General features: G+C 41.2%; 1 protein-coding gene across 2 annotated transcripts in view; it reads right to left on the bottom strand.

Moving 5' to 3' along the window:
- Positions 1 to 2,314: 2,314 nt before the first annotated feature.
- Positions 2,315 to 16,023, bottom strand: part of SULF1 (sulfatase 1) — a 193,299-nt gene continuing 179,590 nt past the window's right edge. Inside the window, exon 20 of one of the 2 annotated variants that reach the window (XM_077492844.1) lies at positions 2,315 to 5,521. In XM_077492844.1, coding sequence (XP_077348970.1) covers positions 4,734 to 5,521 — 788 coding nt within the window. In that variant the 3' untranslated portion in view covers positions 2,315 to 4,733. The remainder of the gene's footprint in view (positions 5,522 to 16,023) is intronic. The other variant, XM_077492845.1, reaches the window with a different exon arrangement.

The following is a 16,023-nucleotide window of genomic DNA, read 5'->3' as shown; positions in this document are numbered from 1 at the left end:
AGTGCAAGGCGCCCAAAGCTTAGAGTCCAGAGTCTGAGAATGTGATAGATGCCTGCAGGACCAGAAGCATTTTAAAGGCAAGGCAATTGGGTAATTTGAGAAAGTGGCATCACATACCTTATAACTCACATAGGTCAACAAGATAGGGTCTGTCCCTCATGTCCCCAGTTGCCTGTTGACCAGTCCATCATGGTTGAGCCATGTCTCCGGAGTATCCTGCCACCACAGTGATGCAGATAGGGAAATGACCCCAACAGGGAAAACTTACTACACCCAGCACAACACATGCAAAAGAGCTGCAGATCCAGGCTGAGTTCACTGCATGCTCTCGGCAGAAGGAACTGCCTAAAGCCAGCACCCAGGCTCCTCTGTTTCCTGGTTGGAACAGCAGTAGTAGAGGCAGATGCTCAAAAAAAAAAAAGATCGTAGTGCAGTAGTACCACTAGCTCAAGTGGTCAGGGTTCCCTGGTGGCATCTGGCTGTGACAGCACAGTGCTCAGGGGCTGAGACTGGGCTGCCCACCACTCTCAACCAGGGCACCTGTCTGTCCCCAGAAGCCGGACAGGGCCCAACATCAAAGTGGTGGCTGCATCAAAAAGGCTGCAGGAGCAGCTACAATCAAAGCGATTTAAACCCTCATGGGCCACTGTGCCAATGCAAAGCCATTGCAGCTGGTCCCACTGTGGCAGGGAACTTGATGCACTCATGGACTCTCATAGTGGATCTATAAAATCTACCCTGTCACCCAACACAGCCGTTGATTGGAGAACAAGATTCCATTAAAAGGAACAAAAAAAACTGGACATAAAAGACCATAAAAACATAGGTCCCAACTCATAAAAAACAAAGTTGTGTATTGCAGATTGGGAGTTTAACAAAGGCCGAATATTGGCCTGTATCAGCTGCTTCAATAGGAACTGGCCGACATTTGGTCAGTGTGTACAGCTGTCATTTTGACAGAAGCCAGTCTGAGGACAGGCTTTTGTCGAAGGGACATGCTGGAAAACCAGCATCCAACCAATTAGGACTCACAGCCAATGGCTGTCAGGACTAGTCAGTATATTTTAGCAGGGGGTAGTACCCCTATCAGAACACAAAGGCACATCGGGGAAGATTGCTAATATTGCGTGTGTTAGTACAGCGATCTCTCTGATTTTTTTTCATTCAGCCTGCTGGATTGAAGGAACAAAAAACAAAAAAAACTTTACATGTGTACCAAGCGTAAAGCAGGGGCCACCCTTCGCACCCTACTCTTGCAGGTGGGGCTATACCCCATCAGTCGAGATCTAAAAATATAGCAGTGTCCTTTAATGAACAAAGAAAATAATATCTTAAGTGTTTTACTTCTGTCTGTCATTTGAGTTCCAGTGCCAACCCTAAATTTAGCTCTCCTGCAACAGACTGAAGATAAGGACTGCTGCAATCTGTAAATGCAACGGTCTATCTTTGGCTGCACATTACACCTTCTGTCTTGTCATATACAGCTAGCCAGCAAAACACAAATTTTCAGAGCAGTGTCAGACCACCAAAGATAGACTCAACAACCTGCCCAAAATGTAACTCCCCTGCAGCAGGCCTATAATTAGGACCTCTGTGCTCACACAAATATCAGTGGTCGTTATCCAGCAGACAGAAGTTTAACTTGAAACTGCATTTGGGCTTTAAACCTAAACTTGCCTATTTATTATTATTTTTTCGTTGCCTTATTAAGTATCAAAAAAGGAAGCTTAAAGGAGTTGTAAAGGCAGAAAGTTTTTAATCTTAATACATTCTATTCATTAAGATAAAAAACCTTCTGCGTGTAGCAGCCCCCCTAATACTTACTTAATCCCCATCTCTGTCCAGCGATGTACACGAGTCCCTCAGCCATCTGGAACTGTCTCTTTTGATCGGCTGAGACACAGCAGTGGCAATATTGACTCCCGCTGCTATCAATCAAAGTAAGTTAGCCAATCAGGAGAAAGAGGGGACAGGGCCAAACGGCAGCTCTGTGTCTTAATGGACACGCAGAGCTGCAGCTCGGCTCGGGTGCCCTCATAGCAAGCTGCTTGCTGTGGGGGCACTCAAGAGGAGGGAGGGGCCAGGAGCACAGAAGAGGGGCCCGAGAAGAGGAGGATCAGGGCTGCCCTGTGCAAAACCACTACACAGAGGAGGTAAGTATAACATGTTTGTTAGTTAAAAAAAATAGACTTTACAATCACTTTAAAATGAAATTAAACCGATACATATATAGGAAGATAGAATATTTAACAACATATGCATGTATCAATCATAAAACACAAAAGTAAAAGGCCACTTTAATAAACTTTAAGAATTGTAAAAGTAAAGCACATCTTTATTTCAAGAAATGATGCTTCGTGACTTTCCTGAAGTCCGAATTGTTCTATAAAAGTATAACATGATTAAAAAAAAAACACAGAACAAAGCCTATTAATCTTAAATCTATTTACAAAAAAAGAATACTTTCATAACCATAAATATGTTTGTCATGTCATCACATAAGGTGACGCGCATAGCAACAGTTTTTAGTATATGTACATAGACCACATTGGGACTGCTCGGAGAAGAGAAACATTCAAAATCCCTTGGAACAAATGTGGTGCTCATGTGCATTTCTGACATGGAATACCGAAGAAATATCTTGACAAAAAGGAAGAAAAATGTATTCCTACTAGGATATGTAAAAACATTGAGGTAATTTGTAAATGGATGTAACATTTACAACTTTAGTCAACGGTATACTTATGACTGTGTTTATGAATAGGTTATGTGCCATGTTTGCTGTTTTTTGATGCCTCTAGCTGGACCTTCTTGGTAACCCCCATGTGGAAAAATACATTTATAGTACATGAATGTTGCAGCCAACAAGTTGACAATGGACTTCAAGTGTAATTGAGCTTAACGTGCACAAATCCTTTTTAGACTTTGATGCCAATCCACAACAGCCCTTGAAAGTCATATACTTACTTGTTCCTGATTCACCTGCTTGGTGCTGCACAGCCTTTATTTAAAAATTCTTAATATCAAGGCCACATTTTTTCCATACATGTACACCACAATTTATATTCATTGCAATGGAAAGTCCTTACTCTGCTTATCCCTAGCAAAGTAAGGTCAGGTAAGTCTATGGCTATCAAGGGCTGCTGAATATAGACATAGGAGCCCAGTAAATGCAAGTGCACTTTTAAAGCTCCTGGAACTGGCAAAACTTGGAAACTTCCAAGTTACCAGACTGTTGAAAAAGAAGCAAATGGGGAACTTCCACTAAAATGGAAAGCTCTATTTACATTGTGCATAAATCAGTAGGTATGTCAAGAGAAGAAATAAAGATACATATCACTAGAATAAAGCTGGATTAATGTGTTCTAGATTGCTCCAGCATGCCAATCATAGAACAATGGGAGAAATAAACCAATGATTCACGATTATGGGATACAATCACATTAATATGATACAAGATAACTTATTGGGAAAACAACTCCTCTTTTCTCTGGATTGCACTTCCAAAATATTACCCTCTCTATAAATGAAGCAATATCCTCTTGTAAGTCACTGATTTAGTAGATTCTCACCAACAGATCTATCATTTATTGGTCTAACATATTTTTGACAGATTTGGTCATCAATGTACTTATCCAAATCTGACAAATGCAGCCATCAGGTACCTCAGTAAGGCTGCTTTCACACTGGGGCGGGAGCAGCGTCGGCGGTAAAGTGCCGCTATTTTTCGGTCTGCGGGCGCTAGCGGGGTGGTTTTAACCCCCGCTAGCGGCCGAAAAAGGGTTAAACCCGCCCGCAAAGCGCCGCTGCAGCGGCGCTTTGCCGGCGGTATTGCCGTGGTGTCCCATTGATTTCAATGGGTAGGAGCGGTTTAGGAGCGGTGAATACACCGCTCCTTCACCGCTCCAAAGATGCGGCTAGCAGGACTTTTTTCACCGTCCTGCCAGCGCATCGCTCCAGTGTGAAAGCCCTCCGGCTTTCACACTGGAGTGAAAGGGGCCGGTTTTTTTCAGGCGCTACACAGGCGCTATTTTTAGCGCTGTAACGCCTGAATACCGCCCCAGTGTGAAAGCAGCCTAAATGCCTAGGTTTAGTAGCTGGCAGGAAAATTGGTTGTGCAATAATAATACTTAGATGGATAAAGTCACCTAACACTGTCTAATCACTGCGGACTAGGTATTAATCAGATTTTCTTTGCCCCACAACACAAGGTGGATTTTTCTCCGGATTTTCCTTATCTGTCACCATAATCTCCTAACGAATCAACGGGGCAACACTGATTTCCAATTAGGCATTCATTATAAGATTTTGAATTTATAAAACAAAATTGTAAAAAGCACCTTTCTGCAAATTGTTTTTCTAATCACAACACAATGTTTAGAACTAAAAGTAAAAAGGGAAAAAAAACATGGTGGTCAAGCTTAAAAGCTTTATAAAAGTGCAAAATTAGTTTACTAATTCCAGTGGTTAGAAAATAAAATATATATTTAGTGGGGATATAATTGTCTGTGGTGTTTAAACATTTGACACATATGAGCCCAAATAGTGAAAAAAAATAAAACTGTGTGACTTTAAATTTCATTAAGTATTAATGTTAATTATCAAGTATCTTATTGGAGTGATGTTTGAAGACTTCGTTGTCCATATTGTGAAAGGCAAAAAAGCTGGATGCACTGGAATGTCAAGTGCCACAGTCACTGGTTAAATTTAGCTTTTGTTAAAGTAAATTTGTTCTAATCAGAAGAAAGCGAGAACGAGGCACTGCCTTCCATATCTAAGTTTGTATCTGTTTCTCCAGAAAAATCTTTTGTTGGCCGGGCTTTTGTACTTTTGTGGTCTTCAGAATCATCTAAGTGATCCACAGTGGAAATATTTTTTACCTGGGGAGCCATGGAGTCGATAGGAAGATACATCTGGTCTTGAAATATATCTTCACTTACAAGACGACGTTGCTGAATTTCTCTAGGTGTATGACTGAAAGTTTGCATGTCTAAATTAATTTTAGATTCTAACTCTGTGAGTCCATTTCCACTGAAGTCCACATCATAGGTGTCTAAAGAAACTTGATCTCTCTGTCTTTCAGTTTTGCTATAGCTCCAGTGTGCCTGGTTCTTTTGTTTCTCCTTGGGGAGATTGTTTTCAAGTTTTTTCTTGTGATTAAATATCACTGTGCTCAAATTAACTTCCATTTTAGGTTCCCTTTCTTCTGCAGCTACGCCACTAAATTCATCTTCAGAGTCAGCAGAGGACATTTCCATCAGAGCCGACGCATCGGAGGACGCGTAAGTTCGTACAACCACAGTCGAATTTGCTGTAACTTTTTTAGGGATATTGTTCAGCAGTGCAAAAACTCTATCTACATCCTTCAAGTAATTAGCCCAATCATCTGGACTAAGTCTATACTTGTTTCTGTAGCCATACAAGCTTTCATTAACGCTGTACAGATCTTCCAGTCCTTTCCAGTCAACATCCTCTGTGAAATTGGGCAGGTTAACCTTCCCATCCATCCCATAGTTGTCCCCTGTAAAAATACAGATTGTTTAGGTCATTGCATTCTGGCTTCAATACAATATTTCACTTCTTCACACACTGAATTTTTAAAATTCTATTTAAAATGGAAATGTGTTAAAATGAGGTTAAAGTGTGTTTTTGTGTCAATTATTGTCCACTCAGTAAACAGAATGAATATTTACAGTCTATTCAAATAAATCATAAGCACAGGGAACCCATCTCAGCAAAAAAAAAGTTATATGCTTAAAATATGCAATTTTTACCCAAATTCTGTGCATCTAAGATTTATCTAGGCAAGGAAAAGCTAAGTTTAATGGTGTCTCCACCTCATCATCCACTCACACTCTCACTGCATAATTCAGCCACCAGAAGCAGAAAGAGTTAGGACCATGTAAGCTCAAGTTGGAATTTACACAAGGCTCAGGACTCTTTTCTTCCATGTGTAACAGTGCTGGGTGCCTAAGGGGCCAATCACTGAGCATTAGAACTGTCAAATGGGAGGAAGGGGAGGGAGTCACATGCGCCCTCATACCCAGAAGTACCAGGACTTTCTTATGCCCCGTACACACGAGAGGGATTAAGTCTGACAGACCTCCAAAGGAGTTCCGCCGGAGTTCCGACGGAGTTCCGACGGAGTTCTGGCGGACTTTTCGACCGAACGGACTTGACCACACACCATCACACCAAACTCCGACGGAGTCGAACGTGATGACGTACGACTGGATTCGACGTAGGAAGTTCATAGACAGTAGCCAATAGCTGCCCTAGCGTCGGTTTTAGTCCGTCGGAGTAGCACACACACGAGCGAATTTTTCGAAGGGGACCTGGTCCGGCGGAGTTCCGTCGGGAAAATTTGAAGCATGCTTCATTTCTAAAGTCCGCCAGACTTTTGCGAAGCTAAAGTCCGTTGCAGCCCACACACGATCGGATAGTCTGACGGACTCGGTCTGACGGACTTTGGATGTTGAAAAGTCCGCTCGTGTGTACGGGGCTTTACACTCCAGAAGCCAACAGAGTGTGGAAAGGGGAGAAAAGGTGTGGCTGCCATTTTAGTGAATGTTTAGCCTTACCCTGCATGAAAAAAAACAAAGGGCACTTTAGGAACACTGCCCATCATGAATCTATTCATTTCAACGTATATTTTACAAAGCTTTGCTTATTACAGACTGCTCTTTTGAAATATCATTGTATTTGAATCTGATACAATGCAATTTTAACACTTTCATAAAGCTAAATTTAAATGCCCATTCCACTCAAAACAAGCATGTCTTGGCTCAAACAAGCTCAATAACACATTAGATGAATATATTTCCTAGGGACTCTGGTGATGAGATATGTCCAACATAATTTGTTTTCTATATAGTTCTATAAGACATAACAAGATAGTGGATAATATAACACATTGATCACACCCATAAAGGAATGGTCTATCTCATGTGACATTGGAAATATTTCTCTGCTCATAAACCATAGCAGTATGTATTTGTCATACAGTAGTATTTGTCTTGTACTTTATTATCTGCTTTGTGCACCATCATATATGTTGCAGCTTCTATAGCTGCCTGGTATAGAAAACTGGAAGTTGTGAATTGCCAAAAGAATGATAATACAATGATTTCATCCTGTAGATAAAATGGTATTGATTTTGTCAGCGTGATGTCACTGCTGCATAAGTCGCAAGCGTTATTTTCTGTAGTGAGGTAGATCTGTGTTCATGAAATGGATGTTTGAAGTGTGGACAGGTACACTTATTTTCACACTTTAGTTAGCCGGGCCCAGGTTTACTTCACACTATAGTAAATTCAGCTCATTGTGTCTCATCTGCTCTGGTTCAAGTCGCCTGAAAAAATCCCATTATTTATCAAAAATGTATTGTTAAAAACAGTAGGACGAGGTGAATTAGATGGCAACAAATTAAAAGTACCATTTGATTTTTAAATCTAAACCTTCCATTTTTTCCTTTTGTATAGAGCCCTTGTCAGTGTTTTTCTAAATCTGTATCCCAATGGGAAGACTTTCTTTTACACCTTGAGCAGAAGATAAAAGGAAGTGAGAGACAATCTCTTTAACATAAGGTAAATTCCCTCTTCCCTACTGGAAAATGTGATGTTGTGACAACTTAAAATCTTGGATTTCCCCTCACTTTAAGTCCTAATGACAAAGGTCACAGGACAATTAGATGAACATAATTTCCCCAATGAGGATACAGACAGCAAAAGACTGCCAAGGGTTCTACACCCTCAACAATCTATCTAAAAAATGGCTTTAGATAAACTTTTAAGGCTAAGTTCACCTCTTTTTATTTTTTCTAAATTCCAGCTCCCCTATGTACCAATATAGCATTCATGTACTTTTTTGGCAAAAATATCAAAGCTTTCCATAAAATCTACAGACACGTACCTTACTGTCCTCCATCCATGATTCCAAACGCATCTATTGCTTCTGTCTTATGTCCTTACAGACTGTATGTTATGACACAGGAAGGAGTTGACCAACTGACCTCATTAGCACACACCCTGCATCATCCACCCTCCCATTCCCAGCTGCACATTTTTTAAATGAAATGCAATCAATCAGTGATCACCCTTCTCACTAAATACACAATCAGATTGCATAGTGTATGGCCATCTTTATACAAGTACATAGAAGGGTCGTGTCTGTAGATTTTATGGAAAGCTTTGATATTTTTGCAATAGGGGAGCTGGAATTTAGAAAAAAAGGAGAACTTAGCCTTTAACCACGTCCCGCCTGCCAGCCGTCAAATGATGGCTGGGCGGCGTGGCTCTCGTTCTGGGTGGACATCATATGACGTCCCTCCAGAACAACCATTTTTGCGCGCCATTCTGCTAGGACACAGCGCAACCCCAATCTGTGAAAAGAGCCACGGCCATGTGGTAAGTATGGGATCGACTGTGTCCAATCATAGCCTGTCACATGTAAACACGCAGATGCTGGTAATCGGCGCTCCTCGCCTCACACTGACAGAGTGTGAGGAGAGGAGAGCCGATCAGCGGTATCTCCTCACAGGAAACAGCTAGGGATGTAATCAGGGCACTCATCATCAGTTCCCTGATTGCAATTAAGTGCCCACCAGTGGCAGAACTGTGTGTCCACCACTGCCAGCAATCAGTGCCAAACAGTGCCCACAATTTCCACAAATCTCTGCCCACAAATGCCAATCAGTGTCCACAAGTGCCAGCAATCAGTGGCCATTAGTGATGCCAGTCAGTGCTGGCTATCAGTGCTGCCCATCAATGTCCATCACTGCTGCCCATTGATGCTCATCACTGCTACTCATCAATTCCACCCATCAATGCCAATCAGTGCCACTCATCTGTACCACCTATCTGTGCCCACCAGTGCCGCCTATATGTGCCCACCAGTGCTGCATATCAGTGCCCACCAGTGCCACCCATCAGTGCCACCTATCAGTGCTCTTCAGTGCCACATATCAGTGCCACCTATCAGTGCCCATAAGTGTGGCATATTTGTGCTCATCAGTGCCACCTAATCTGTCCATAAGTGCCGCCTCATCAGTGCCCCTAAGTGCCACCTCATCAGTGCCCATCAGTGCAGCCTATCAGTGCCCATCAGTGCTGCCTCATCAGCGCCCATCAGTGAAGGAGAAAAATTACTTATTTACAAAATTTACTGACTTTAAAAAAAATTGTCTTTTTTTTTAGGAAAAAAATTTAAAAAACAAGAATAATTAAATACCACCAAAAGAAAGCACTATTTGTGTGAAGAAAATGATACACATTTCACATGGTTACAGTGTAGCATGACCACACAACTGTCATTCAAAGTGTGACAGCGCTGAAAAAGTTTGCTCACCCTGGCAGAAATTGTGACATTTTGGCATTTATATTGAAAATATGACTAATCATGCCAAAAAACTGTCTTTTACTGAAGGATAGTGATCACATGAAGCCATTTATTATCAAATAGTTTTTTGGTTCCTTTTAAAATCATAATGATAACAGAAATAATCCAAATGGCCCTGATCAAAAGTTTACACACCCTGGAATGTTTGGCCTTGGTACAGACGCAGAAGATGAAACACACAGGTTAAAATGGCTATTAAAGGTTAATTTCCCACATTTGTGGCTTTTTAAACCGCAATTAGAGGCCATGTATAAAAAGTCAATGAATTTGTTAGCTCTCACATGGATGCACTAAGAAGGCTATATACTAAGCCATGGGGAGCAGAAAAAAACTGTCAAAAGACCTGGGTAACAAGGTAATGAAACTTTACAAAGATGGAAAAGGATATAAAAAGGTATCCAAAGCCTTGAATATGCCAGTCAGTACTGTCCAATCATTAAATAAGAAGTGGAAAATTTGGGGATCTCTTGATACCAATCAAGGTCAGGTAGATCAAAAAAAGCTTTCAGCCACAACTGCCATAGGAATTGTTTGGGATACAAAGAAAAACCCACAGGTATCTTCAGGAGAAATACAGGCTGCACTGGAAAAAGATGGTGTCGTTTTTAAGGAGCACAATACGATGATACTTGAACAAAAAAGAGCTGCAAGATCACGTTGCCAGAAAGAAGCCTTTACTGTACAAGTGCCACAAAAAAAGCCTGGTTACAATATGCCCAACACCTTGACATGCCTCATTAGGCTTTTTTGTGGCATTGGCGCAGTAAATGCTTTCTTCTGGTAGCTCAACCATGCAGCTCTTTTTTTTTCCAAGTATCATTGAATTGTGCTCCTTAAAAACAACCACACCGTCTTTTGGAGAGCAGCCTGTATTTCTCCTGAGGTTACCTATGGGTTTTTCTTTGTATCCTGAGCAATTATTCTGCCAGTTTTGTCTGCAATCTTTCTTGGTCTATATGGCCTTGTCTTGGTATCAAAAGAGCCTCGAATTTTCCACTTCTTAATAAGGGATTAAACCGTACTGACTGGCATATTCAAGGATTTGGATATCCTTTTCCATCTTTATAAAGCTCCATTGCTTTGTCACGCAGGTCTTTTGACTGTTCTTTTCTACCTCCTCATGGCTGTGTCTAGCCTGCTTAGGGCATCCAAGTGGGAGCTAACAAACTCATTGACTATTTATACACAGACACTAATTGTGATTTAAAAAGCCACAAATGTGAGAAATTAACCTTTAATTGCCATTTTAACCTGTGTGTGCCACCTTTTGTGTCTGTACCAAGGCCAAACATTCCAAGGTATGTAAACCTTTGATCAGGGCCATTTGGGTGATTTCTGTTATCATTATGATTTTAAAATGGGCCAAAAAACGATGTGATAATAAATGACTTCATGTGATCCCTATCCTGAGCACAACTGTATATCTATGACACATATTTAATTTGTGTTTTGGATAGATTGCTTTTCTCTCCCACAAACATTAATTAAAGATGTGGGTGGTGACATCTCTTCCCCAGAACTCTGTCACAAACATGGCCCAAATAAAGATGTCTCACTTTTCCTGTTGGAGTTTTCAATTTATGTGGGGGAATGCTTAGCTCTTCTCTCCAGTGGAGTGATTTAAGTATGGGCTCATATAGATAGGCTCTGTTTACTGTCAGAGGTTTTCAGTTGGCTTTAAATTTAGCAGTGTGGATGAACTCTAGGACTCTGAGCTTGACATGTATTTCTTTAGATGCATTAGATCCTATTGTAATTATTTTTGGTTGAGACATAAGCAGGTCATATGAGGCTCCAGCACCAAAACACATGCATACATGTGCTACATTAAAGTGTAAAACCCAGTGGTTGAAAATAAATCTTTCTATACAATACATACAGTACCTTGAAAATGTATTCATACCCCTTCACATTTTCCACATTTTGTCATGTTACAACCAAAAACGTACATGTATTTTATTGGGATTTTATGTGATAGACCAACACAAAGTGGCATATAATTGTGAAGTGGAAGAAAAATGATAAATGTTTTTCAAATTTTTAACAAACAAATAACTGAAGTGTGGCGTGCATTTGTATTCAGCTCCCCTAAGTCAATACTTTGTAAAACCACCTTTCACTGCAATTACAGCTGCAATTCTTTTTGGGTATGTCTCTACCAGCTTTGCACATCTAGAGAGTGAAGTTTTTGCCCATTTTTCTCTGCAAAATAGCTCAAGCTCTGTCAGATTGGAGAGCGTCTGTGTACAGCAATGTTCATGTGTTGCCACATATTCTCAATTGGATTTAGGTCTGGACTTTGACTGGGCCATGAATCTGCTTTGATTTAAACCATTCCATTGTAGCTCTGGCTGTATGTTTAGGGTCGTTGTCCTGCTGGAAGGTGAACTTCCGCCCCAGTCTCAAGTCTTTTGCAGACTCTAATGTCGCGTACACACGACCAGACTTTCCGGCAGACTAGGTCCGACGGGATCAGTCTGTCGGAAACAATCCGATCGTGTGTGGACTAGTCCGACCATTTTTTATAAAAAAAAAAACAAATAGACCAAGAAATAGAAAATGTTTCAAATCTATCCAAAGAACTTAAGTCCGACGGACTAAAAAACTAGAAAAACGTTTGTCGACGCAAGGGCAACTATTGGCTACTGGGGCTATTGAACTTCATTGTTTAGTCCTGTCTTACGTCATCACGTTCAAAACTAAACTGACTTAGTCCGTTCATGTGTGGCCAAGTCCATTCGTTCAGAAAGTCTGTCGGGAAGACCATCGAAAAGTCTGGTCCTATGTACGCGGCATAACAGTTTTTCTTCTAAGAATGCCTTGTATTTGGCTCTATCCATCTTCCCATCAACTCTGGCCAGCTTTCCTGTTACTGCTGAAGAAAAGCACCCCCACAGCATGATGCTGATACCACCATGTGTCACTATGGGTATGGTGTGTTCAGGGTGATGTACAGTGTTCGTTTTCTGCCACACATAGCTTTTTACTTTTAGGCCAAAAAGTAAAATTTTGGTCTCACCTGACCAGAGAACCTTCTTTCACATATTTGCTGTGTCCTCCACATGGCTTCTTTCAAACTTATGGCTTTCTTTCAGCAATGGCTTTCTTCTTCCACTCTTTCAAATAGGCCAGATTTGTGGAGTGCATGACCAACAGTTGTCCTGTGGACAGATTCTCCCACCTGAGCTGTGGATCTCGGCAGCTCCACCAGAGTTGCCATGGGCTTCTTGGCTGCTTCTCTGATTAATGCTCTCCTAGCCTGTCAGTTTAGGTGGATGGCCATGTCTTGGTAGGTTTGCAGTTGTGCTATACTCTTTCCATTTTCAGATAATGGATTGAACACTCCGTGAAATGTTCAAAGCTTGGTTTATTTTTTTACAACCTTACCCTGCTTTAAACTTCTCCACAACTTTATACCTGACCTGTCTGGTGTGTTCATTGGTCTTCAGGATGCTGTTTGTTCACTAAGGTTCTCTAGCAAACCTCCGAGGGCTTCAAAGAACAGCTCTTTTTTTTATTGAGCTTAAATTACCTCAGGTTGACTGGATTTTATTTAGGGGTATCAGAGTAAAGGGGCATGAATACAAATGAGCGCCACACTTTTCAGATATTTATTTGTAAAACATTTTGAAAAACATTTATCATTTTCCTTCCACTTCACAATTATGTGCCACTTTGTGTTGGTCTATCACAATAAACATGACAAAATGTGGAAAATTTCAAGGCATATGAATACCTTTTCAAGGCACTGAAACATGTTTAATATTAGAGCATGTTAAGAATATTTTTAACAGAAACCTATCACAAGAAAAACATGGAGGTAGCCATGAACTAGCTGTTCAGTTTTTTCTGGAAATGTTAGTTGCCTGTCTATTATGGTAACCCCCTTGTTTAGATAACATTGAGTCAGTGATCCAAAGCAATTCTGGGGATAAAAATTCATAACACTCCTCAGAATTTCCCAATATGCAGAACTGTTTTGGGGTTTTGACTCAAGGTAGTTAAGCCAACAAAAAACAGGCAACTAGTATTTTCAGAAGAGAGTCAGCAATGGCTGCCCCAAACATTCCTATCATGGCTGCTTAATTTTAAGGAATGCTAGGCATAGAAAAATCCAGATATTAGCACACACCTACAGTGTCTTGCAAAATGATGTACCCCCCTTGGCATTTTTCGTGTTTTGTTGCCTCACAACCTGGAATTAACATGGATTGTTTGAGGATTTGCATCATTTAATTTACAGAACATGCCCACAACTTTGAAGGACAAATAGGACAAAATAACGGAAAAAGACAATGTGCATAACTATTCACCCCCCTAAAGTCAATACTTTGTAGAGCCACCTTTTCGCAGCTATCACTGCTCCAAGTCGCTTTGGATAAATCTCTATGAGCTTGTCGGATCTTACACTGGCATTTTTGCCCATTCCTCCTTGCAAAACTGCTCCAGCTCCTTCAAGTTTGATGGTTTGCGCTTGTGAACAGCAATCTTTAAGTTTGACCACATATTTTCAATTGGATTGTGGTCTGGGCTTTGACTAGGCCATTCCAACACATTTACATGTTTCCCCTTAAACCACTCAAGTGTTGCTTTAGCAGTGTGTTTGGGGTCATTGTCTTGCTGGAAGGTGAACCTCCATCCTACCCTCAAAGCACACACAGAGTGGTACAGGTTTTTCTCAAGTACTTAGCCCTGTACTTGGCACCATCCATCTTTCCCTCAACTCTGACCAGTTTCCCAGTCCCAATTGCTGAAAAACATGGGGTTCTTTGGGTGATGTGATGTGTTGGATTTGCCCCAGACATAGAATTTTCTTTGATGGTCAAAAAGTTCAATTTTAGTCTAATCGGACCAGAGAACCTTCCTCCATACATTTCAGGAGTTTCACATATGCCTTTTCGCAAACTCAAAACGCGCCATTTTGTTTTTTACTGAAAGTAATGGCTTTCTTCTGGCCACTCTGCCATAAAGCCCAACTCTATGGAGCATACGGCTTATTGTTGTCCTATGTACAGATACTCCAGTCTCTGCTGTGGAACTCTGCAGCTCCTCCAGGGTCACCTTAGGTCTCTGTGCTGCCTCTCTGATTAATGCCCTCCTTGCCTGGTCCGTGAGTTTTGGTGTGTGGCCGTATCTTGACAGGTTTGCTGTGGTGCCATGTTCTTTCCATTTGGTTATGATAGATTTGATGGTAATTCTATGGATCATCAAAGATTTGGATTCTTTTTATAACCTAACCTTGACATGTACTTCTCAACAACATGGTCCCTTACTTGTTTGGAGAGTTCCTTGGTCTTCAGGGCAGTGTTTGGTTAGTGGTGCCTCTTGCTTAGGTGTTGCAGCTTCTGGGGCCTTTCAAAAAGGTGTGCATATGTAATGACAGATCATGTGACACTTAGACTGTACACAGGTGGACATCATTTCACTAATTATGTGACTTCTGAAGGTAATTGGTTGCACCAGAGCTTTTTATGGGCTTCATAAGAAAGGGAGTGAATACATATGCACATGCCAATTATCAGTTTTTTATTTATGAAAAATTGTTTTCTGTATTTATTTTTCTAATTTTACTTCATAAATTTAGACTTTTGTGTTCTGCTCCATCACATATAATTCAGATTAAAAAAACATTGAACTAAAGGCTGTAATGTAACAAAATAGGAAAAAACCAGGGGGGTGAATACTTTTGAAAGGCACTTTATATTCATTCATAAATCATTCAGTTTGCCTCTCAATAATGTACCATTAACTAAACTGAATCGCATACTGAATTCCTCAGATCTTCTGCACATAACAAATCAGAGAGTGAGCCAGACTTTATTGAATTACACAAAATTGTTCAGGCAGCTCATGATTGGGAAAAGTACAGAGCCTCAGCAATACAATGCTTCCTATTCCAGCGATTGTTGGTAACACAGGAAGCTGCTTGTGACCGCGGTTTAACACTCCCAAGTTGGGACTCGCTAGTAGCGCTCTCTAATGCCTGCACCTACAGATGGAGGCTGCCGACGTGTGAAATCATCATTAAGGCAGCACTGTGACTTAGAAGTGAGCATCCTCTACTCCACGTTTGGTTAATTCTCCAGACCCCGGTATGGTCACAGTACAATGCTTGCTAATGTCTGCACTTACAGGCTGAAGTCACATGAAACAGTGTTAAGGCAGCACTCTAACGTAGAAGTGAGCATGTTCCTCTTGCACAGTTAACCCTTTGTGTATGTTTCACTTTACAGAACTTCTCCCAATGGATGTAGCAATTCCACATGCCACCTAACTCCCAATAACACCATACGACTTTTCCCTGACACACAGAGATAATCTCTTCACATGTTCCTGAGCTTCTCCATTCCCGCTGCCTCTTACTTTTCTTCCGTAACATCTTAGGCTAGGTACCTGGGATACCACGTTCCAGGATGTTGGTCCCTGTATGTGGGGCACCAATTGCTAGGAAGGCAGACAAGCTCTCAAACCTTCTCACTGCCAAGACCCTCCGTCACCCATTCCATGTCACCAAGACACCCGTTGGCTGGCTACTTAAGTACCCGACACCCTAGCAATGACACTCCAGTTGCCCGGAGCAACCACAACATACCCTCTTTGGCTTCCACTGCAGGTTAGACTTTTCTA

The sequence above is a fragment of the Lithobates pipiens genome, unplaced genomic scaffold, assembly GCF_037356315.1.
Source record: "Lithobates pipiens isolate NorthernLeopardFrog02 unplaced genomic scaffold, aLitPip1_a1.2 Scaffold_19, whole genome shotgun sequence".
Taxonomy (NCBI): domain Eukaryota; kingdom Metazoa; phylum Chordata; class Amphibia; order Anura; family Ranidae; genus Lithobates; species Lithobates pipiens.
This window is presented reverse-complemented; position numbering and strand designations above follow the sequence as displayed.